Raw genomic sequence first — 25569 nt, 5'->3', positions numbered from 1 at the left:
CTATGGATGGAGGGCTGATAGACTTAAAAGTGTTAAAATGATTATTGTCTTTTGCTGTGAAACTACAAGTCCCAACAAGCCTCCCCGCATGCTGGTACTTGGAGAACCACAAGTACCAGCATGCAGGGAATTAACGGGGCCCACTGGCATCTGTAGTTCCACACCAAAAGAAATACCCAAAAAAAGACAAGACACACACACACCATAAAAGTAAAAGTTTATTTACACACTCACACATACCTACATCCCACGCCGCTATTCACGTCCCCTTGTCCAACTAGAATCCATTAGGGTACCTGTTTTAACAAAAAATATACTCACCAAAAACAGGGGATGGCTGGCAACTTTCAGCCTGTGGGGCAGATTCAAGCATATGGCCCAGCTTTTCACAGGGAATGCAATGCAACAGTTGCCCTGGAACCCTTAAATTGCACTGGCCTGTGGGGCAGATGGCACCCTGCCCCCCTGCCCAGCCAGCCCCTGACCAAAAATCCTGTGTAGGTCTGTCCTCTTCAATCCATGTAGGCATCCCAGGAGTTAAAAAATAAAAATAAAAAATGCATTCACCCGAACCAACAAACATGTAGAAGTGTATGTGCAAACCAATAGTAATATCAATAGAGGGTCCCGCCAGCCAATCAGGAGCTGCTGCCGCTGCAGCAGCTTCCTGATTGGCTCTATGTTGATAGGGTACAACCCTGCATGCTGGTACTTGTGATTCTCAAAGTACCAGCATGCTGGGGAGGCTTGCTGGGACTTGTAGTTCCACAGCAAAAGACAATAATAATTTTAACACTTTCAAGTCTATCAGCCCTCCATCCATAGCCCACAGATGGAGGGGACAGCCCCGGGCTTCATACCTGGCCCTTGGGTGCCTGGAGGGGGGGACCCCTATATTTTAGGGGTCACCACTCCCCTAGGAAACCCCGGCCAGGGGTGACTAGTTGGGGGAAGTGATGCTTTGGCTGCAGGGACCTATATAAAAGTGTCCCCAGCATCACCTCCCTGGCTAATGGAGCCCGGTGCTGGTTTAAAAAATACAGGGAACCCCTACTTCTTTTGTCCCTCGAATTTTGGAACCAGGACCGGTCCAAGAGTCCGGTGCTGGTTGTTTAAATACAGGGAACCCCCAATCAAGTTTTTCCCCCCTGTATTTTTGCATCTAGGACCGGCTCAAAGAGCCCGTGGCTGGCTATGCTTTTGGGGGGGACCTGCATGTCGTTTAAAAAAAAAAAAAATTATAATAAAAATAATAAAAATAAAAATAATAATTTATTAATTTTATTTATATAGCGCTCTTTCTCCAATAGGACTCACGGCGCTTAACAGATACATAGCATAATATAGTACAGAAAATAATGAAGTACATTTTCAAAAACTACAGAAGCATGAAGATACTAAAAAGGACATTATGGAAATGCTTGAGTAAACAGGAAAGTCTTGAGTCTACTTTTGAAGGATTCTATAGTTGGGGCCTCTCACACTGTATGGGGAAGTGAGTTCCATAGAGTCGGAGCCGCATGACTAAAAGCTCGACCCCCAGATGAATTACGGGAGATTCTAGGTACTGCTAAAAGTCCTTCATCTACAGATCGCAGGAATCGAGCAGGGCAGTATGGGGTCAGAAGCTGCTTCAGGTACCTTGGGCCCTGGTCATGTAGTGCTTTGAAACTCAGTAAGCCAATCTTGAAGATGATTCGCCATCTTACAGGCAGCCAGTGAAGGGAGTAGAGGATGGGTGTTATGTGGATAGAACAGGGCTGGTTGGTTAACAGCCTGGCAGCTGTGTTTTGCACCAGCTGTAAGCTGTGCAATTCTTTTGCTGGGAGACCAAGGTAGAGGGCATTACAGTAGTCTAATCGAGATGATACAAATGCATGTATGACTTTTGGCAGATCATCTGAGGGAATTAAGTGCTTGATTCTGGCTGTGTTCCTCAGGTGAAAGAATGAGGATTTGATTGTGGCTGATATCTGATGTTTAAGTGTCAAGCCACCATCCAGGACAACGCCAAGATTCCGCACACGATCACTGGTCTGTAATTCTGAATCCCCCAGTGTAAGTCCAGTTGGTTGGCTATGCTGCAGTCTTGTCCTTTGATGTTGCGGTCGTATCAAAAGGACCTCTGTTTTATCCGGGTTCAGTCGCAGCCAACTGGCGCTCATCCACTCCTGTAGTTCAGCTAGACAGCCATTTAGGGTTGCTATTGGGTTATCAGTGCCCGGAGCAAAGGACAAGTACAGTTGTGTATCATCTGCATAGCAGTGGTAGACCAGGCCATGGCGCCTGATTATTTCGCCCAATGGGAGCATGTATACTGCAAAAAGCATGGGGGATAGTGTAGAACCTTGTAGGACACCACATGGCAATGGCACTGGTGGTGATGAGTATAATCCAGAAGATACTCTCTGTGACCTGCCTGTGAGAAATGATTTGAACCAGCTCAGGACTGTGCCATCCAGACCACAGAAATGTATTTTAACACTTTCTTTACTTTTACAGACAGAAGCATGCACGGATCACACTGATCTGTGCATGCTTCTCCAAAAATCGCCAGTCTAAACCTGGTCTATTATTCTGGCGATTTTTGGTAAGGTTTTGTGTGCAAGTGAAAAAATCGCATGCTATTACATCTGCGATTTACATTGTTTTCAATGGGAAAACATCTGGATGCGATTTTTCACTTGCAATTTTAGGTATATGTTAAAAACTTGCAATTTATTACATTTGCGATTTTCGGAAAACATGCAAATTTGCGGTACAAAACGCATGTTTACCGAAATTGCACCCTATTACATTTAGCCTATAGTCTCCTTGAAAATAGTTAAAAAATGGACTGATGAATATCAGTGTGTGAGTTCATGCGGCAGGGATAGCGGTAATGGGATACTCAACCTGTACTGTAATTGTGGTCCTGAATTGGACTTAGATCAGCGTACCTCTATAAATCTGGTCCCAAATTGAACTAGGGGCCTAATTCAGACCTGACATGTGGGGGGACGGCGAGCACAGCGGCGATGCTTTTGCACGTCAGGAGTAGCTCCCAGCCAGCGCAATTTTTGCGTGCTGACCGGGAGCTACTCGACTCTTCCCGGGTCGCAGCGGCTGCGTGTGAGGTCACGCAGCCGCTGCAGCCTGACCCCCGCATGGTCCGGCCACGCCTGCGTTGACCGGACCGTGCCAACAAAACGGCGGCCAAGCTGTGCCGTGCCGCCCCCGCCCGCCCAGCTACCGCCTCTGCCTGTCAGTTAGGCAGAGGTGATCGCTAGGCAACGACAGCCGTCGGCTGTCAGCCATGGGCCGCCGCATGCGCACTTCTGACCTGATCGCTGTGCTGCGATGAACGGCAGCGTGCGATGAGGTCAGAATTACCCCCTAAGTTAAGCGTACCTATACTCCTGTGAAAACAATCAGTGCTTGCTCTGAAACAATAACAAAAAAACACTCAGTCGCAAATCTGAGATGTGACTGCCTAATCCCACAGCTGTTAAATAATAAATGTGTTTGGTTTTTTCTAGATAGTGCCTCTTTGGATTGCTCCAAATATGTTGACTTTCTGTGGATTTTTGCTAATTTTGATTAATTATCTTCTAATGTCCTTCTATGATTGGGACTACACGGCATCAGGTAAGACCCCATTTTCACAATATGTAATAATAATAATAATAATAATAATAATAATAACAACAATAATAATAATACAGGTTGAGTATCCCTCATCCAAATTCAAAATCCCACATTTTTGGTTCCCCTACTGAGATAATGACACATATATGTATATATTATATATCTATATAACATATCTGTATATACACATAATATATAATATATATGTCATTATCTCAGTAGGGGACCCAAAAATGTGGGATTTTGAATTTTGGATAAGGGATACTCAACCTGTAATGATATGTCTCTACTCTCAGAAGGTGTCTCCTCATACTAGAAGAGGGAGGTGCAGGCAGGTGAGCAAAACCTGAAGTCGTGCACTTAGCATAGCATAATATCACTTCCACCCTCCTGACACTTTAGCCCCACGCTTTTATTAAATTAGTATTTTCATTTTTCTCCTAAAATATTATTTATGTCTTAAATTGATCATGAGAGAGGAGATATCAGTTCCGTGCTTCTAACATTGGGCGTACCCAATCTATCTAGAGATGTGTTTCTTTGCCTTACAGCCATGAAGGAGCAAAATGTCTCCCTTTAAAAGTACTGGGCAAGGTCCAATCTGTCAGTTCAGACGTGGTGAAAACATGAAACAGTTATATAGACTGATCCCAGCTGATACCATTATGCATTACAATGCACACCCTCATAAATTATCTCAACTCTTATTTCATTAGCACAAAATGAAATGTTATTTAACTCTGCTGTAGGTACACTGGTTGCTTATGTAAAGAACTCCATTCAACTCCTCCTATCCTTTGCAAATACTGACATCATTCTTGTTCTGAAAACTCATCAACACCATAGAATATTTTATGCTGTGTAGAAAAAACTTTAGTGTGTTTGTTCTGTGTCACATTGTGGAGCTTATGCTGAGTTTGAAAGACCTAATTACTATTACTATAATTTTGATTACAATAAATAAAAATATTCTTATTGTGTACACAATCATAAGCGACTGTCATCATGGGTATCAGAATGTATTTGCACTAATGCATCATTGGAGGGCCCACCATTTGTATACACACAGTTCCCTGACCTCTCCCTCCCTGAAAGATACAATTTCCAGGAAAACGGGAAGGGGAGAACTACTGCATTAGCAAAATTATTAAATCAAAATAATATGTTTTAAACCCCGTATTTACTGAATTGTGTTTGGGGGCGCTGCCACAGGACATTATGGTTACCCATATACATCAGAACACAACAGAAGAAGAAACTTTTATTGTGTTTGTTATTCAGATAAAGCAAGCACTAGTGTCACATTCAAGTATATGTGCATTTGCAGAACATATTTTGCAGATTTTGCGCTACACAGTTTGGTAAAAGTTCTGCCCGGCACTAGCCCCTAAATATTCTATGTTGAATTGATATCTCTTTGGTATAGACTTTTCTATTGCTGTTTGAGTACAAGTCTTTCTGTTGGTAACCTGGTTGAGGTAGCCTCTGTTGCAGAGCATTTTCTTTTTTGGTTAAAGTAATAATTAAGTTAATAATAATTAAATAATGATGCTTAGGGAGTAATGTCACAGTTGGCATAGCATATTGTCACACGACGGGTACTCAGACCCTCTTACCACACCCGGCACTGCCGATTTACTAGCTGCCATGTTTCCACTGGCCAGTCATCTCAGTATGCGCTTGTTATTACGGTCTGGCACGGTATGGGCTCTGCCATATTGCCTGAGGCTTGCTGGCAGTACTACAGCCATTCAGCTTGTCTTTGCTACACACATAATTCCAGTGTCCAATCCTGATGTAGAACACCCTATTTAAACCATTCCCTGACACCTGCTCATTGCCAGTACAACTAGTGTTCAAGCTACTCCTGATCCCTGTGTTAGAAGCAGTTGTCTCTCTCCTGAGCTTCCTGCTGTTCCAATTCCTCTCTGGTGTTATACAAAGTTCTTCTATTATCTCTGCTTGCATTCAGTTCTGTGTTCAGCGCTCTCCTTGCTGCAGCAGGATTCAACTCCACGTATCCTTGTTATAACCAGCACTCCTATACACCAGTGTGCTACTACCTGCATTTCCAACTACAGTCTGCTATTCTATAGCCTCCTGCATGCAGTCTGCAATACTATCTGCAATTACCTGTGTACAGAGCTGCTGCCATTGACTGTTACAAGTTGTTCATTTGCACAGAAGATACACCTGTCTCTGATGTGTTAACTGACTGTTCATTATATAAGCACTCAGGCTTCTAGACTCTAGTAGTGTAGCTACCACTGCCAGTCAGCATACCTTGTGTCTGCCACTGCCATTTAGCATACCTTTGTACCTTAGCCTAGTATTGCTATGTTCTCATTTGTTCAGTGAGGAGAAGCATCATTTAGCCTCCTAGGAGTAAATGTATTAAGCCTGGAGAAAGGATAAAGAAGTGATAAAGCAGTGATAAGTGCAAGGTGATAACGCACCAGCCAGTCAGCTCCTGTCATTTTTCAAATCCGTAATGATTGGCTGGTGCGTTATCACCTTTACGCTTATCACTGGTTTATCACTTCTTTATCCCTTCTCCAGATTAATACATCTGCCCCCTAGTTTCATACACTTCAGTATAAATCAGTCATGCCCTGCAGCACCAGTGCAGAGAACAACACAAACTGAGAATCTGATACATACGGTATATTGCTTGACATTTGCATGATACAGCCACTTGTGTTTGCTTGCACCTGTATAGGTGGGACAGGGATGTTCTAACAAGTTCAATAAGGCAGATGTATGAACCTGGAGAAGGCATAAGGAAGTGATAAACCAGTGATAAGTGCAAGGTGATAAACGCACCAGCCATTCAGCTCCTAACTGTTTATTTACATATTGGAGCTGATTGGCTGGTGCCTTTATCACCTTGCACTTATCACTGGTTTATCACTTCCTTATGCCTTCTCCAGGTTTATACATCTGCCCCAATACGCAGGGCCGGCGCCACCACTAGGCAGCTTTAGGCAGCTGCCTATGGGCGACGGCCACTGGAGGGCGGCACCACACACCGGCGATGAGAGGATTCTCTCTTCATTATTCCATTGTCTCAGCTCAGCAAAGCTCCTCTTCTTTAAGAGACGAGGAGCAGCCAGGGATGTCGTCGCAGCCCAGCCACCACTGAGACTGAGTCTGTGTATAACGTGAGTGAATGTGATACTAAACACTGACTGACTGTTCATTCCTATCATCTCTCTGCAATCCTGTCGCCCCCCAACTCCACGCTAGCACTCGGCATATTGCCGTCCCGCGTTATGACAGCACCTGCCACCTACTAGTCAGACACTACCGCATGTGCATTTCCCCGCGATTGGGCTCCCAGGCCGCTCCTGGCCTCCCATAAGTTACCTGCTCCCCTCTCCGTTTATGGGCTCCCGCATGCCGCTTCATGTTACCCGCATATTCTCCCCCCCCCCCCCCCCCACGCGCGATTGGGCTCCCGGCTTCCCGTATGTTACCTGCTCCCCACTCCATTATTGGGCTCCCGCCTGCCGCTTCATGTTACCCGCTCCCCCCCCCCTCTCGCGCGCGCGATTGGGCTCCCGGCTTCCCGTATGTTACCTGCTCCCCCTTCCTTTATTGGGCTCCCGCGTGCCGCATAATGTTAATTGCTCCCCCCCACCCACTCGCGTTTTGTCTTTCTCTTGTCACCCGCTCCGCCCCCCCTCCTCTATTTTTCTCCCGCTTTTCCCCGCGATTGGGCTCCCCGGGCCGCTCCTGGCCTCCCATAAGTTACCTGCTCCCCTCTCCGTTTATGGGCTCCCGCATGCCGCTTCATGTTACCCGCATATTTCCCCCCCCCCCCCCCCGTGCGCGATTGGGCTCCCGGCTTCCCGTATGTTGCCTGCTCCCCACTCCATTATTGGGCTCCCGCATGACGCTCTCATGTTACCCGCTCTCCCCCCCCCCCCCCGCGCGCGCGATTGGGCTCCCGGCTTCCCGTATGTTACCTGCTCCCCCTTCCTTTATTGGGCTCCCGCGTGCCACATAATGTTAATTGCTCCCCCCCACCCACTCGCGTTTTGTCTTTCTCTTGTCACCCGCTCCGCCCCCACTCCTCTATTTTTCTCCCGCATTTCCCCGCGATTGGGCTCCCCGGGCCGCTCCTGGCCTCCCATAAGTTACCCGCTCCCCTCTCCGTTATTGGGCTCCCACATGCCGCTTCATGTTACCTGCTCCCCCCCCCCCCCCCCGTGTTTGGGCTCCCGGCTTCCCTTATGTTACCTGCTCCCCTCTATTGGTCTCCCGCATGCCGCATAATGTTAATTGCTCCCCCCCACCCGCAATTTGGCTCCCTCTTGTCACTCGCTCCCCCCCACTCTATTGTGCGCTTGCATCTAGACCACTCCCTCCCTTATTCCACCCCTCCCCCCGCGGTTGGGCTCCTGTTGGCTCTTTCATTTATCAGTTCACAATAGACATGATTTGATAAGTTCATTTTAAGTAGTGACGCTTAGTTTAAAAGAACATTGAATTCAACATAACAAAATTATAGTATAGTATCTGCGTCCATAATCTTTGACACTGATTTCATTGTTTGTAAACACTATTTAATAAACAAGGTACATATATGCTAAAGGAGTTATAGGCCCTACACACTAGGCGATTGGCAGCCGAGATGCCCGTTGGCCGTTACAGCCGACAGACGACCCGGCGGCAGGAAGGGGGGGTGACAGGGGGAGTAAAGTTTCTTCACTCCCCCGTCACCCGACCCCATAGCCCTGCATGCTAATATGGATGAGATTGTCCATATTGGCATGCATGTGTAAACGAGCCGGCATCACTGGTGCCTACACACTGAAAGACATGAATGAGTTCTCGTTCATTAATGAACGAGAACGTTCATATCGTTCATTTAGATCTATAAGTGTGTAGGGGCCCTAAGGGGCAGACTAGATGGGCCAAATGGTTCTTACCTGCCATCAAATTCTATGTTTCAAGTGGCCCATTTATCATGGATTGCTTAGTGAATGTGATCTGGGCAGGATCTTACTGCCCAGGATCGCAATGCAATGTTCGATCCTATCGGGTTAATGTATCACCCGCCACCTGCAGAGACAGGGGCTCCGAAAGGATCCCGTCCCTGCGATGTGCTCTGCGGGCTGCCGGGGGTCCTGTGCATGCACGGTCACACGTGACCGAGATGCACTGATGCCATTTCCAGTGGAGGGTTCCAGGGAACCCAGCCAGAACTTCTTTCTGTGATCCGTAGGACATACGCTACAATGGGCTACCACAATCAAAAGATTGCGGTAGCTGCGGGGAACAATATTGGTACTGATACATCGGGCAGCATCGTATCCCCTATAGAAACCTATGGGGGATGCGGCTGTGGGCGGCAATGGAGGGATCGCAGCAGGTATCTCCGATACCTGCTGTGATCCCTCCTTTATACATTCCAGGGATACTTAATATTTGTGACTAACCGTCTGTTTTTGGAATATATAGCCGCAAATATTATTTGATAAATGGGCCTCTTAATCTTTGGTTGGCTGTATGTTTTCTACATTGTCTGTTTTTCATGTATGTAAATTTTCAGTGATATACAGTATTGTTAGAACTGGCAAAAACCAGATACATCTGCCTGTATGTATTTTGTGGAAAAGCCCACATGTAAATGTTCGTGGTCAGAGCCGGCCCTAACCAATATGATGCCCTAGGCAAGATTTTGGCTGGTGCCCCCTAGCACCACCGCTAGTTCCGCCTCTGACCCTGCACCCCTTTCCCAGCACCATCACCCCCCCCCCACCCATAGCAGTCCTTATTTTTGTTTTCCAACCCCCTGTAATTTAAATAAGAACAGTGTGCACATTTGGCCTTACACATATGCTGCACATTATTAGTGCCCTTATACACATAATAACACACATAGTGCCCCTTACACATATGTTACACATTATTAATGCCCTTATACACATAATGACACATGTAGTTCCCAACGTGAGTCAACTGGCAGCTCTGCTAACGTCGGGTGCCTATTTTTTATGAAAATGCATCTTATTTGCATTGCTATGTGGCTAGGATGCACAAGCAGCTTCTGCTGATTAATATGATATGTGGCATGCCTATATACTGTGTGCGACTGTGGCTGTATCTGCGTATGAAATGCTACACACAGAATATAGGCATGCCACATATCATTTTAATCAGCAGAAGCTGCTGATGCCCCTAGGCATACCAGATGCCCTAGGCAATTGCCTAGTTTGCCTATACCTAGGGCCGGCTCTGTTCGTGGTATTTTTTAATATATGTAGAAAAAAGTAGTGCATTTAGAGATGACAGAATAGATTTGAATACTTGGCTGGTATGGTCTGTTAATTAGCCGCTTATATACATGTGATTGTGTTCCACTGCAGATGTGGGTGGAACACAGCACAGAGCAGTCGTCACACTGCATTGGTTAAGTGTCCTGTCGTGTGCTTATGCGTTCCACACAGCCCTCTGTGATTATGAGAGCCATAGTTTGTCCAGAGCTGTGGGGCTGCTGTCTGTGGATTGAGTGGCATGCATAGTACCTAGGGGTCATTCCGAGTTGTTCGCTCACTGACGTTTTTCGCAGCGCAGCGATCAGGTAACTACTGCGCATGCGTATGCACCGCAATGTGCAGGAGTGTCGTACGGGTACAAAGCGGATCGTTGCTGAGCGATGGATTGACGAAGAATCCATTTGCACAGTGGATCGCAAGGAGATTGACAGGAAGAAGGCGTTTATGGGTGTCAACTGACCGTTTTCTGGGAGTGTTTGGAAAAAAGCAGGCGTGTCCAAGCGTTTGCAGGGCGGGTGTCTGACGCCAATTCCGGGACCAAAAAGACTGAAGTGATCGCAAGGGCTGAGTGAGTTCAGACCTACTCAGAAACTGCACAAACTGTTTTTGCAGAGCGCGGCTGCACAGGCGTTCGCACACTTGCAAAGCGAAAATACACTCCCCCCTGGGCGGCGACTATGCGTTTGCACGGCTGCTAAAGTAGCTAGCGAGCGATCAACTCGGAATGAGGGCCCCTATCCATGGTGGTAAATGTTTATGGCCACTGTATGTTATATAGATATTGAGTTGCCTATTTATATAAGTGAGAATTCTATTAAGGCATTTTAAACAGTGCCACTTCTGGTTTGTCCTACACCAACATCAAGTGTTATTAATAATTATTGTGGGCTTCTCTATTTCAGGCAAAAAGTATGGAGACAGGTTATTTTCTACTTTTCTTTGGAGATGGAGGTTCTGCCATAATTAAGGTGCTTTAAGGGACCGAAACGTCAGCTTGATTGACTGTACTGTGTCACTTTTGAGAAATAATCCCAAACTTTTAAACCAACCATAATACCCTAACGCCATCTCCCAAACTAACCCTAATACCCTAACCCAAACCTCTAAAACAACCCTAATACTCTATCCCTAATTTCCTAACCCAATCCAATAAACTAATCATAATACCCTACCCCTAATTCAAACCTAAACCTAATACTTTGGCCCTTAACCCTAAAGGGCAGACTGCAAGGACCATGTGGCTATTATCTGCCATCAAATTCTAATGGTGTGACCATAGGCGTGCGCAGCACATTTTATTAGGGGGTGCACCGTCGGAGGGGTGTGTCTAGCACCATCTATTGACGGTCAACGCAATATAAAATATCTACCCTTGTACCAATCCTAATAAAGCAGATACATTGTGAGATGTTGTGGTGTGCACCAAATAAACACCCCTGATGGCACTCACTGCAAATACAGTGCTCCTCCTCAGCCTGGTCTGGCTCCCCCTCTCTTTTCCCTGCAAGCTGCAGCAGCTTACTTACAAGTCAGTCACTCACTGACACTGACAGTTGCAGACTAGTGCTGCTGCTGATGGAAAAACAAGTGACGTGTCAATGCTGCTGCCGACCGTCTGCCAGTATTTAATTTGTCTTCCTAAGAGGAACTCTGGCTGCATGCTGCTCCTCATCAGTGGCTGGCGTTGGCATAGCATAGAAGGATAGAGGTGGGCGTGTGGCAGGTGTGCGTGCGAGCAGCATGACGTAATCACATCACACTGTTTTTGTACATGGAGGTGGAGCCAGGAGTTTGAAAGCCGGTGGCAGTGGCATCCTGACAGGGTGCAGCGCAGAAGGGACAGTAATAAGCCTGTTCGGCGATCGCTGCATCAGGCATCTGAGATTGGGGTGCCAGACATTAGGGGGTGCCTGTGCGCACCAGGCACCCCCCCTGCGCACACCTATGGGTGTGACACTAACTCACATTTATCAAGCGGTGGCTGTGAAACTAACAAGATGCCTCCCCTGCACTTTTTCACCTGATGGGCTGAGTATGTGAGGGTGTGGGGTGGGGGGGAACGGGGGGGTTTACACCAAAGATTTGCCTAGGGTGTTAAGAAACATTGCACCGGCCCTGCCAATATGAGCTGAAACCACATAGACAGCAGCACTGTTGCATATTCAGTTTGGAAAGCTGTATTATTTGCAGGTGGTCAGAAGTAGATGGATATAGCAGATAATAATGATCGCTGGCACTGACCAATAATTTTTGATTGCAAATGCTTTGCTAATGCTGATTGGTACTTTCTATGTCACTGCAGCATATATTCTCACTATGGGGGTCATTCCGACCCGATCACTTGCTGCAGTTTGTAGCAGCGCAGCGATCGGGTCGGAACTGCGCATGCGCCGGCGCCGCAGTGTGCCGGCGCATGGCAACTTTCGTTACCTAGCGATTGTCTCTGAGACAGAGGCGGTCGCTAGGCGGGAGGGGGCTGAACGGCGGCGTTAAGCCGCCGTTTAGGGAAAGCGGTCCGGCCAACGCAGGCGTGGCCGGACCATTGGGGGGGGGGCGGGCCGCGGCGGCTGCGTGACATGTCACGCAGGCGCTGCGGCCAGCGGGAGCGACGAGCAACTCCCGGCCAGCCACAGGAGCTGCGCTGGCCGGGAGTTACTCCTCAAATACAAAGGCATCGCCTCTGTGCGATGCTTTTGTATTTGTGCGGGATGGGGGGGGGGGCGGCACTGACATGCGGGGCGGACTAGCCCTGTGCTGGGCGTCCCCCCGCATGTCTGAGTTAACGATCGTAGCTGTGCTAAATTAATGACCCCCTATGTGCATTTAAGCAACATTCTTTTTCGCCATACACGAGACAAAGACTTGCAGTGGCGTATCTATAATGGGTGCAGGCCCACACTGCACACCTTGCACCCATTTCTTCAGTAGTTACCCCTGTGGAGTCCTGCAGCAGTGCTGCAAAAATGACCATTTTCCAGAGTTTTGTCATGGGAAGTAGGAGAATTGGCGGCTAAATTGCCACCATGCCATTTCCCCAAAGACTTATGCATGCTCACTAAACTCTTGCCCAGCACTAGGGTCTACCAGTGACCCTAATGCTCAGTCTACTGTGCTGTCGGCTAGAGAGGAGGGGGCCCAGACAGACTGCACATGAGCCCCCTCCTCACTTAATACGTCCCTGGAGACTTGTTCTTGTGCATTAACTGGATGTTTGAAGTTCAGTTGATGAAGAATACTAAATGTATTCCTTGCACAGAAAATTAATCGTTTGGAGAAACGGGACGTACAGTAAGTATATGTGACATATGTTTGAGTTTCTCATTTGCTTCTGTTTCTCACAGACACATTTTTTAGTAGTTGCTATGTTGCAAATGGTCTCAATTGCGCCCTTATTTAGTGGATGCAATTTGCACCTCACCTTTGGGGCACAATTACGAGCAACGCTTTACTATCTCCAATGTCAGCAATTTTCTGAAGGTATAGTTGGAATAAGTTTATAATTTTTCCTTGAATTAATAACATGCTGTATGTTCCTGTAATAGATGATGAAAGCAACATGTCTTTCTTTCTTACACCATCTCACTTTAGTTATTGTAATTTAAACAGTCTGTTCTATTTCTTTTGCAATCTTATGATTCCTGGGACGTTTTTTTTTTCCATGATGTCATATATTTGATTTTGCTAAATGCCTCTATTAAGAACATATAAAAATTCTGCATGCTATGCAGTAAGCAAGAAAAAAAAACACATTTTGTTTCCCCCAGCACCCTGAATGATAGCAGAAACCAGATATAAATCCCATACACTATCTTAGAATTCAGAGATCTCGGCTACATACTGTATATCTGTGCAAGCCGCGTCAAGGCCTCTCTGTATATATATTGGGGGTCCTTAGCGCTATATCTAGGTGCAGGGCGTGGAACCCCCCAAAAAATAAAAAAAAATCAGCATAAGCCAGACAACCCAGGGCAGCATACCAGTGAAAAAACTATAATGTTAATAGATTAGTGTTTAAGTAGCCGAAGCTATAGAGAAAGTGATACAAAAATCAGATGTAATTAAAATAAGTAATAGTGTTAAACAAATTAGTATGTGATAAGTGTTAATGTAAGGGAATGCCACACTAAAGCCATCCAGCTCTGCCAATTCAGGGGCACCACATCCCACACATCCACAACCCCAATCTGGGTCTATGTTTAACCAGCAAGGAGCCACATGATAATGGCTCCCTGCTACAATATATCTAAACTAAGAGCTACCCACCTTGGAGCAACCCCATAATGCTCCATATGGCATGTCAGGACCTGCATCTCCTCCTAATGCAAGCTCTTCTCTGCCTCTCACAACAAGCAAATATAGTGGTGGATGCTCAATTAGCTTAGTGATAAATCAGGTGCTTAAAAGGGAGGGGTATTTCTAAGCAAGAAAAAAAACACATTTTGTTTCCCCCAGCACCCTGATTTTTGTATCACTTTCTCTATAGCTTTTTTTGGGTGCCCCACCCTGCACCTAGATATAGCGCTACGGAACCCCAATATATATACACAGAGAGGCCTTCATGCGGCTTGGGGGCTTACACATACATTTGCGCAGATATATGTAACCGAGATCTCTGAATTCTAAGATATTGTATGGGATTTATATCTGGTTACTGCTATCATTCAGGCTGCTGGGGGAAATAAAATGTATTTTTTTTCTTGCTTAGAAATACCCCTCCCTTTCAAGCACCTGAATTATATCACTAAGCTAATTTAGCATCCACCACTATATTTGCTTGTTGTGAGAGGCAGAGAGGAGCTTGCCTTAGGAGGAGATGCAGGTCCTGACATGCCAGATGGAGCATTATGGGGTTGCTCCAAGGTGGGTAGCTCTTAGCTTAGATATATTGTAGCAGGGAGCCATTATCATGTGGCTCCTTGCTGGTTAAACATAGACCCAGATTGGGGTTGTGGAGGTGTGGGATGTGGTGCCCCTGGATTGGCAGAGCTGGATGGCTTTAGTGTGGCATACCCTTACATTAACACTTATCACATACTAATTTCTTTAACACTATTTCTTATTTTAATTACATCTGATTTTTGTATCACTTTCTCTATAGCTTCGGCTTCGTAAACACTAATCTATTAACATTATAGTTTTTTCACTGGAATACTGCCCTGGGCTGTCTGACTTATGCTGACTTTTTTTTGTGTGCCACGTCCTGCACCTAGATATAGCGCTAGGGACCCCCAACATATATATACAGAGAGCCCTTGACGCAGCTTGGGGGCTTACACATACATTTGCGCAGATATATGTAACCGAGATCTCTGAATTCTTAGATATTGAATATGATTTATATCTGGTTACTGCTATCATTCCGGGTGCTGGGGGAGACAAAATGTGTTTTTATTTCTTGCTTAGAAATACCCCTCCCTTTCAAGCACCTGAATTATATCACTAAGCTAATTTAGCATCCACCACTATATTTGCTTGTTGTGAGAGGCAGAGAGGAGCTTGCCTTAGGAGGAGATGCAGGTCCTGACATGCCAGATGGAGCATTATGGGGTTGCTCCAAGGTGGGTAGCTCTTAGCTTAGATATATTGTAGCAGGGAGCCATTATCATGTGGCTCCTTGCTGGTTAAACATAGACCCAGATTGGGGTTGTGGAGGTGTGGGATGTGGTGCCCCTGGATTGGCAGAGCTGGATGGCTTTAGTGTGGCATACCCTTACATTAACACTTATCACATACTAATTTCTTTAACACTATTTCTTATTTTAATTACATCTGATTTTTGTATCACTTTCTCTATAGCTTCGGCTTCGTAAACACTAATCTATTAACATTATAGTTTTTTCACTGGAATACTGCCCTGGGCTGTCTGACTTATGCTGACTTTTTTTTGTGTGCCACGTCCTGCACCTAGATATAGCGCTAGGGACCCCCAACATATATATACAGAGAGGCCTTGACGCAGCTTGGGGGCTTACACATACATTTGCGCAGATATATGTAACCGAGATCTCTGAATTCTTAGATATTGAATATGATTTATATCTGGTTACTGCTATCATTCCGGGTGCTGGGGGAGACAAAATGTGTTTTTTTTTCTTGCTTAGAAATACCCCTCCCTTTCAAGCACCTGAATGATATCGCTAAGCTAATTGAGCATCTACCACTGTATTTGCTTGCTATGCAGTAAGGTTAGGGTGTGTACCTGCTCCTTCTGCTCATCTAGTATCAGCTGGATGGACTATGTTATTTTCATAATCCAAATTATTCATCTGCTGATAATTGACTGTTGAAGCCACTTTGGGGGGATGCATCAAGCCATCTAAGGTAAGGAGTAGAGAAGTTGCCCATAGGAATCCCTTAGATTCTAGCTAACATGTATCAAGTACATTCTATAAAATTATAGCTATAAACTGATTGGTTGCGATGGGCAACTTTCCTATTTGTCCTCTTTAGGAGGTTTGATCCATCTCAAGTCTCTATAGTGACAGAGATGCTTCACTATGATAGATGAGATAATATATATGCATATACTATGGCCACTCACTATTGGGATGGAGAGATACGGACAGTTACAGCATGGATTTTACATTCCATTCCTCTCACTTTGTTTTAACTGTGATATGGGCATATGTTCATGCTTGTTTCCATTGCTTTATACCAACGTAGAGGTAGGACTGCTGTGGTTTAGTTAATTTTGGTTACTTTAAGAAGATAAAGGCCATCTCTCATGGGAGTTTTGTCTACCAGAAAAACCAGGCAAGTCTTAATATATGTGTTCCGTATTGGTGATGCTACCATATGATGAACATAGGTGACTACATAGGACAGTGGATAGTGGGCGACTAAACCACTGAATGAGTGTGGTTTATTCTAGTTTAGTTGTAAACTATAAACAATGGTTGAAGAGTCAGAGTATCGCAGAGGCTAGCTGTTTGTCAATGACATGGCCTGTGGAAATGATCAGACTATGGTGGGTCAGGAAAATGAGTTGGCAGGCTGAGTGTCATCTTGATGTGCTAAGCATGGGCCTTTGTTGTCTGTACACAAAATATACCTTTTTACAGGAGATCTTAAAAACTTCAAAGGACACGTATCAAGTTTTGACATTCTCATGTAATATTTATCTACCACAGGTTACTGGAATAACTCCTGACACTTGAAATAGGACAATTGGCCTAAATCCTGTTTGGCTTGACGTTAGCAGCTACTGTATGTTGTGAATAACTTAAATTCCTTAGCAACATCTGTTGCCATGGAAACATTGCAAGTTTGTCTCCATGATTACACATTTGGAGTAGAAGTCCCACTTTATTTCAAGTATCAGAAGTTATTCCAGCAAGGAATGGTACTCAGTGGAATCATTGTATTTTCTTTTTTTTCCCCCCCATTTATATTGGTTACCCTTTCATGATTTTTATTAACGTAGAACTATAGTTAAAGAAACCTAGCCAATCCTTAGCACCTGTATCGTTCTAAAATTAATCCCAAAATATATTTTAATTGTCGTCTTTCACATTTGTTGTGTATTCTGTCATTGGCCCTCATTCCGAGTTGTTCGCTCGCTAGCTGCTTTTAGCAGCATTGCACACGCTAGGCCGCCGCCCTCTGGGAGTGTACCTTACCTTAGCAGAATAGCGAACGAAAGATTAGCAGAACTGCTACTAAAACATTATTATTTGCAGTTTGTGAGTAGCTCCAGACCTGCTCCTAGATTGCAATCAGCTCGGTCCGTTTAGTTCCTGGTTTGACGTCACAAACACGCCCTGCGTTCGGCCAGCCACTCCCCCGTTTCTCCAGCCACTCCTGCGTTTTTACCTGGCACGCCTGTGTTTTTTAGCACACTCCCTGAAAACGCCATGTTGCCGCCCAGAAACACCCACTTCCTGTCAATCACACTACGAACACTCGAGCGTTGAAAAAACGTCGCTCTAGCTTGTGTAAATCTACTAAGTTTTGTGTTAAATAACTAAGCGCATGCGTGCTGTGTACGATGCGCATGCGTATTTTCTACCTAATCGCTCCGTTACGAAAAACGGCAACGAGCGAACAACTCGGAATGACCATCATAGTTCTTTCATTGACCATCCCAAGTTTGAGTTGTGTAATTAGCTTTAGATTCCTATCCTCAAAGTGAATGCAGCAGGGACATCTTTCTCCCTCCCACTCACTGGTAAAGATTCTGTAAGAAAGATAGGAAAAGAAAGAAATTAGATTAAAATCAGAATTTCTAGAATCATGCACTAATACAGAGGCTCATTAAGAGTAGTTCCGAATCTAAGAATAAAATACACTTTTTTAACGGTGCACTTACATGATATTTGCACGTACTAATATTTGTGATTCCCTGACTTGTTAAGGTGTAAATAAGGTGTTTTAGGGCTATGGGGGACATTCCGAGTTGATCGTAGCTGTGCTAAATTTAGTAGAGCTACGATCAGGCACTCAGACATGCGGGGGGACGCCCAGCACAGGGCTAGTCTGCCCTGTATGTCAGTGCTGCCCCCCCCTTGCAGAAATGCAAAAGCATCGCACAGCGGCGATGCTTTTGCATTTCAGGAGTAACCCCCGGCCAGCGCAGCTCCAGTGGCTGGCCGGTAGAACCTCCTTGCTGCCCGGGTCGCAGCGGCTGCGTGTGACGTTACGCAGCTGCTGCGGCCCATCCTCCCAATGGTCCAGCCATGCCTGCGTTGGCCGGACCGCGCCCCCTAAATGACGGCTTAACGCCGCCGTCCAGTTCCCTCCCGCCCAGCGACTGCCTCTGCCTCAGAGTCGATTGCTAAGCAACGACGGCCTTCGGCCGTCTGGCATGCACTGGCGCACTGCGGTGACGGTGCAGTTCCATCCCGAACGCTGCGCTGCGATAAACTGCAGCGAGTGATCGGGTCGTAATGACCCCCTATATGCTGTACCTTTAATAAATTATTTGCTGATAAACCGCACCACTTTATCTTCCACCCATGGGCTTCCTTAGCCATATGGCAGAGAGGCACATGGACTAATCACCTATTGAGTGCTTTGTGCTGGGGCAGGCTGTGCCTGGCCTGTACGGTCATGTTGAAGCAATGCCTTGTTAGTGAATGGTGCGGTTGCATAGTGTTGGACTCTCCCACTGGAGTGCTCGTGTAATTATTGGTGGGCCCTCTGATTAAGAATCCTGCACCCCATCCTAGGACAGATGGGATCAGAACACATACTGCAGCGATAGAGATGGCCGGCCAAGTTGACAGCGGGTGTGGTATGGAAGGTAGATAGTAACTAGGTCGACCACTATTGATCGACATGGTCTCTAGGTCGACAGGGTCTCTAGGTCGACAGGGTCTTTAGGTTGACATGGTCTAGGTGACAGGTCAAAAGGTCGACATGAGTTTTTTATATTTTTTTGGTGTCGTTTTCTTCGTCGAGTGACCGGGAACCCCAATTAGTGCACCATGTCCCCTCGCATGGCTCGCTTCGCTTGCCATGTTTAGGGCAAGGTGCCTCGCTCCGCTACCGCTTCACTCTGCACAGATTACCGTTCCAATTGTAGTCCACGTGGATCGTTAAGTATGAAAAGGTTAAAAAAAAAGAAAAAAATTGTGAAAACCTCATGTCGACCTTTTGACCTGTCGACCTAGAGACCCTGTCGACCTAGAGACCATGTCGACCTAGAACATGTCGACCTAGAGACCATGTCGACCTAGTTACTGTCGACCAATAGTGGTCGACCTAGATAGTGTCGACCTAGTTACTGTCGACCTAGAGACCGGATCCCGTTGAGAGCAGTTATACTAATGGAATATGAAAAATGTTACGCTCTAACGGTTAAGCATATAATCAGAGGGACCAAGAGACGGGGAGAGCAGGTGCCCCAGCAGGGGCCCCAGGACAGCTGTAGATTGGGGCAAATGCTTGCTAGTATATCTCAGTGGAGCACAGATGGACGGGGGAGATGTTCATGTGCAGTACCACTAAGAATTTCAGTCTACTTGCATCACTGCTGACCTGCGCCTTCCCACATCTGGGGCGGAATGCATTTTGAATGTGATGCATCCTGCCAATGATCGCATGCATGTCGTCGTTTTGTAACACTGTATGCATGAAGATTTAAGTAAAGATCAGCTCTCCTGATAAGAACTATCTTTTATGGTGTGGGGACTTCCGGGTTTGTGATCCAGGAGTCCTTCTGCAGGGGGTGCAGGGAGGCATCCGATTAATTCCCTCTCAGTGCAAAACGTGAAAAAAGAAGCAAAGAGACTTCTATGGGTAACGCCATCTAAAGTTGAAGTTACCCAGATGGTGTTACCCACTAGGTCCAAGGTTACATTACAAAGCTTGGTGCATATGCAGAAAGCAGCCAAACCTCCAAAAATGGCATTTTCAAAGGTTTGATCACAAAATACCCTTTGATGCATCACTCCTCTGTAGAGAAGGAAGAAGGATTGCAATGGGTCTTATTAACATAGTTCAAGTACATTAAAGGTGTGTTAATCATACGTGCCAACTTTATGCTTCTCCGCTTTGGGAGAAGGCTGGAGAGGAGATGTAGATGACCACTTAGGGGGCAGGATCAGGTTCTACACATAATGAGGCAATTTCTATTATTTTAGATCACCCACCACAACAATACAGGCCCATGATTCCCAATATTACCTCCCCATTCTGTCTACTTCCTTAGGAAGGGGAGAGAAATGTGGGATATGCACCCAATCTTTCAGATGTTTGGGGGACTACCCAAAAAATCTGCCATCTCCCGCACCTTCCTTTAGAATAGGGAAGTACAGTGCTGATGTACATGTCAATTATACCCCTTTCACACTGATCTGAGAACCTGGATTATTGCCGGGAAAGGCAGCGTGCCTGGGTCCTAGCTCGTTGTGAAAGGGTTGACCTGGTCATGCATCCCAGGTCTGTCCTGTGTCCGCAAACTGGATCGTGACCAGGGTTATTCCTGTGTCCAACCAGGGTCAGCTTCAGTGTGAAAGGCAAATCCAGGTCATATGATGCAAACAACAAGGAAGGTTGTTACTAATGAATACAGACCTGCTACTCTGTGATTGGCACAAGTGCGGGGAAGCCAATTTGTATTGGTTAGCAGTGCTTACACTCCACGTGGGAGATTCAATTGGCCATGGATTGTATCACCACATCCTCTGCTACCTGGTATCACCTCTACCCCTGGAGGGTACAAGCAGAAATCGACACTAAGTGCCGCTTCGGGGCTAGTCATAGGTTAAAGGATTTAATCACTGAATGGGAGTTGGCATAAGCACTCTTATAGTGAAGTTTCTTCACTCCCCCCGTCACGCGGCTCCATAGAACTGCAGGCAAATATGGACGAGATCGTCCATATTGGCCTGCATGCACAGCCGACGGGGTACCAGCGATGAACGAGCGCGGGCCCGCGCATCGTTCATCGCTGGAGCCTCCACACTGAAAGATATGAACGAGTTCTCGTTCATTTATGAACGAGATCGTTCATATCTTTAACACAAATCGGCATGTGTGTAGGGCCCTTTAGTTCTTCTTAGCTGGAATCTTTTTGCAGCCCAGCCATAAAAAATATGCATTTGTGCTACTGGAATGCACTTTTGTAAATGACTAAAGGTTGCTCCTAAAAAAAAAAAAGTGCAGTAAATTGTTGTTCTGACTTATTGATGTCTGTACTCATCACGGCTCTTTCTGTTATGACAATGATTTGGGGAATGTCAGCTAATGACAGAGATATTTAGTCTGCGGTAAAATGTTCCACAGTCAGTGGGGGTGTAACTTCTGTAAACACTTTAATGCACAACAACTTTCCAGTTGCTTGTTCCCATGTCCTTTCTGTAATTTGTAGTATTCTGTAGATCCGCTCTGGTTTAATTTAGAACTATATTGCTAGAAGCCAGAGTAAACAGCTATTTTGGGGTGTAATCTGTATAGAATGATATGAACTAAAATTACTACAGGAAAATAATTTTCTAGCTTTACTGTATGTTGTATCGATACAATCTGCTACACAACATAGATGGCATGTACAGCATATTCTCGACATTTTAAAAGTTCAAAAATATAATTATAGTGTAAACAGACAAATCAATGTGTCCACACCATGGGCTTCATTTAGAGGTGGACAGACTTCAAGTTTTGTTGCACTACATACAATCCTGGGCATGTGTAACACCCCATAACTGTGTGTGTGCCCCTTTAAGAGACCTTTGTTGGAGCTCTGCAGCAGCAGGAGAAGAGCTGGTGCAGGAGTAGTTAACTGCAGCCCTGGGTCCAGTCATGTGGCCTCCTAAAAGAAAGCTGATTGGTAAGAGGCTGCTGGGAGAAGCAAAGAAAAAGGAGGAGAGTATGGTGTATGCTGGCAGATGGAGGAACGCGGAGCAGAGCAGGAGCTGTAAGCTGGAGAGAGCAGCAGAACGCTGCGTGGTGAGAGCAGCGCTATTAAGGAGAACAGCGGGTGTTGCCGGGGAGTGTTGACGGAGAGCGGGTGTTGAGACGCCGCAGCCAGAGGACTGGATCCTGCCAGGCCTGGTGATAGGTGCGGATGCCGCGGCCATCTTGAGAGAGAGTGAAGAACCATTGCAGCGGTAACAGCCAGCTTGAAATTCGGTTCAGTTTGGATCACATGGGGCGCCCGCCATGGCACTTTGTTGCTCCGTCTGCTCTCCCTCCTACCTCTAGCAGAGTACTCTGCTCGGGGATGTAGTTTAGTGGAATGACATAGCTGCGTTGTGACATCAAAAACGACCGCGTCATTCCGCAATATTCTGCCCCCCCTGAGCGGAGTGCTATTGGTGGGAGGGAGGGGAGCAGAGTATACATACACACTTGACAATGAGCATTACCCTTGGCAACGAGCATTACCCTTGGCAGCGAACATGGATCCAAGAGCATGAAACCCATGGCAATAAGCATGACACATAGCAAATTAAAGCTCTGGCAACGAGGATGACGCCCAGCACTTGAAATCCCTGGCAATGAACGTGACACCCCCTGCATGAAACCGCTGGCAATGAGCATCATACCCAGCACTTGAAACCCCTGGCAACGAGCAGGTAATTTAAAAGTAATTAGAAGCTTTACTGTAGGGCATAATGTATCACGAGCATGGCAGAGTGTGGCATAATATGGTGCAGGGGACATAATATGGTGCAAGAGGCATTACTGTGTGGGGCATAATATGGGCAATTTTTTTTTCTTGTGGTGTCTAGGTCTGTTGTTGCTTGGTCAAAAACCGGGATGTAAGGTAGTCTTTTCCTGTGAGGCCGTGCCCATTTTAGCAAGACCACGCCCCACACTGGGAGCTGGCGCAAGCTAAATAGTTTTTTTATATACCTAGGGGGTGCACATTTGTTTTTTTTAATGCTCGCACTGGGAGCCAAATTGTCGAGAAACAGCCCTGCTGAGTGAGTACTGTTTGAAACTGACAGCCAGCCACAGACAAGCGTACTTTGCAGCCTCCACCACCTGTGTTACAAGCTAGCCAGTGATTAAGACGGGTGCAGGCAGCTAAGAACCATAGAAGGAGGGCTAATCCAAGACTTAGATAGAGCAAGTTCAAGAGAAATATTTGTGCTTCAGAGCAGAGTTTAAATGCAAGGATAAGAGGCATATCTGTGCTAAAGGGCTGAGGTGGTGCAATGCCGATAGATAGTTATTGCTGGAAGGTCTGAGCTAATTAAATAAGGGTTAATCAAGCCCTGCAACTGAAAGAGATTGAGTTTGTTCAATAGTAAAGCCCGATTATTGCGATATAAGTGCTGTTGGCAAGAGACATTGCCATTCCTTCGCTAGGTACATCTTTTTTTAAATAAAAAACTGAAATATATTGACATTTCCTATCTCAGGATCCCCTTAATTGCTGTGTGCCTATTTCCCTCATTGACATGCTGTGGCACAACAAACTTTAATACGAGCTCCAACATACATTGCCTGTGAAGATACTTGTAACCTTGGCTAAGGCAGTTAGAGAGTCAGTATTTAGATTTACTGAAACCTATTGTCTTTATTCTTCTATTGATCACATTATAGAATGGAATGCACGGTGCCAGATTTGATTTTCCATGATTCCAATGATTTTGTGTTCATTTTGTGATTCCAATTGTTTCTCACCCTGATTCTAATTTTTCTTCTTCATAATTCTAATAACTTGTCTTTTGCAAATTGGATGACAGTTTGTTGTGTGAACTGTAGAAAAATTGCATATTCCTATTTTCCTTGTATGTCAAAGACTTCTTTTTGTGATTTACCACTCAAGCAACGTTCTTTCATTGGGGGTCATTCCGAGTTGTTCGCTTGTTATTTTTTTTCGCAACGGAGCGATTAGTCGCTACTGCGCATGCGCAATGTCCGCAGTGCGACTGCGCCAAGTAAATTAGCTATGCAGTTAGGAATTTTACTCACGGCATTACAAGGTTTTTTCTTCGTTCTGGTGTTCGCAATGTGATTGACAGGAAGTGGGTGTTTCTGGGCGGAAACAGGCCGTTTTATGGGTGTGTGCGAAAAAACGCTACAGTTTCTGGGAAAAACGCGGGAGTGGCTGAAGAAATGGAGGAGTGTCTGGGCGAACGCTGGGTGTGTTTGTGACGTCAAACCAGGAACGACAAGCACTGAACTGATCGCAGATGCCGAGTAAGTCTGGAGCTACTCAGAAACTGCTAAGAGGTGTGTGGTCGCAATTTTGAGAATCTTTCGTTCGCAATTTAAAGAAGCTAAGATTTACTCCCAGTAGGCGGCAGCTTAGCGTGTGTAAAGCTGCTAAAAGCAGCTTGCGAGCGAACAACTCGGAATGAGGGCCATTAACCGATCATCCCAAATCCAGAGTTCATTGCAGAGTGTTGCTGTTGGAATTGTTGACTCACTTATGATTTGTATTAATCTGTCCTACCTCTGTGAGCATGGCACTATGAGTCAAGGTATGGGGAACAACATTTCAGAGGAAAGGTCAGTCACATAGCCACCCAACACCTGTGATACCTCTCTCAACCACTTAGACATACCCTGCCAACCCTGGGGTCGTTACACATGCATACCAAAATGCATGTGGAGTTGTGCTTATCTTAGACGTGCATCCCCTTACTCTTGGAGCAGTAGTGTATAAGCTGAGTGCAGTAAGTGTTCACATAAGTGTAGCAAGATCCTTACTGGGATATATATCAAGCGGTGAAAAGAGGGCCTAGTTTTGATTTTATGGAATTGCAAAGCCGCAGGGAAAAAGCTGTGCAATTCCATACAAATAAAATGCAAATGCAGCAGGAGGCGTCTGTAGGAGATAGACCACCTGCATGCCTCTGCAAAATAGGACACAGCATCGGATCACAATCGTGACCATGTTGTGTCTCGTGATGCTAGCAGACCGTGGTCAGTCTGCACAAGCTGAAGCTTTCTCAACTGGCCATAGAATCCGAACAGCGGGGCCCAGGAAGTATTCATCAGACCCATATCCACATCCAGACACGCCTACACAATGAGGAAGACACGCCTGAAATATGAAGAATGGTGCCAGTTGCCGCCCCCCTGAAACATTGCAGCATGTTCTGCTGCGGATAAGATTGGGCTGCGAGCAGGACCAATTCTAGACCTTGTGGTGATCGGGATGAAAGTTTCCTTTGGCGCCCCCACACACACACTGCAAACAGTTAGTGCGCGTCATAGGCACATGTCAAAAAATAGGGGTGTGGCTTCATTAGGAAGG

The 25569-nt window shown here is 45.8% G+C and overlaps 1 protein-coding gene across 2 annotated transcripts in view; it reads left to right on the top strand.

Moving 5' to 3' along the window:
* LOC134928209 (ethanolaminephosphotransferase 1-like) overlaps window positions 1-25569 on the top strand; it is a 185348-nt gene that overhangs the window by 91336 nt on the left and 68443 nt on the right. For both annotated transcript variants that reach the window (XR_010177854.1, XM_063923685.1), the window contains exon 3: window positions 3519-3627. Coding sequence is in view for 1 of the 2 variants with exons in the window: in XM_063923685.1 (XP_063779755.1) it covers window positions 3519-3627 (109 nt within the window). In the remaining variant the exon portion in view is untranslated. The remainder of the gene's footprint in view (window positions 1-3518; window positions 3628-25569) is intronic.

This window comes from Pseudophryne corroboree, chromosome 5 (genome assembly GCF_028390025.1).
Source record: "Pseudophryne corroboree isolate aPseCor3 chromosome 5, aPseCor3.hap2, whole genome shotgun sequence".
In the NCBI taxonomy this organism is placed as follows: Eukaryota; Metazoa; Chordata; class Amphibia; order Anura; family Myobatrachidae; genus Pseudophryne; species Pseudophryne corroboree.
Note: the sequence above shows the minus strand (reverse complement) of the source record. Positions and strands in the feature narration are given on the sequence as shown.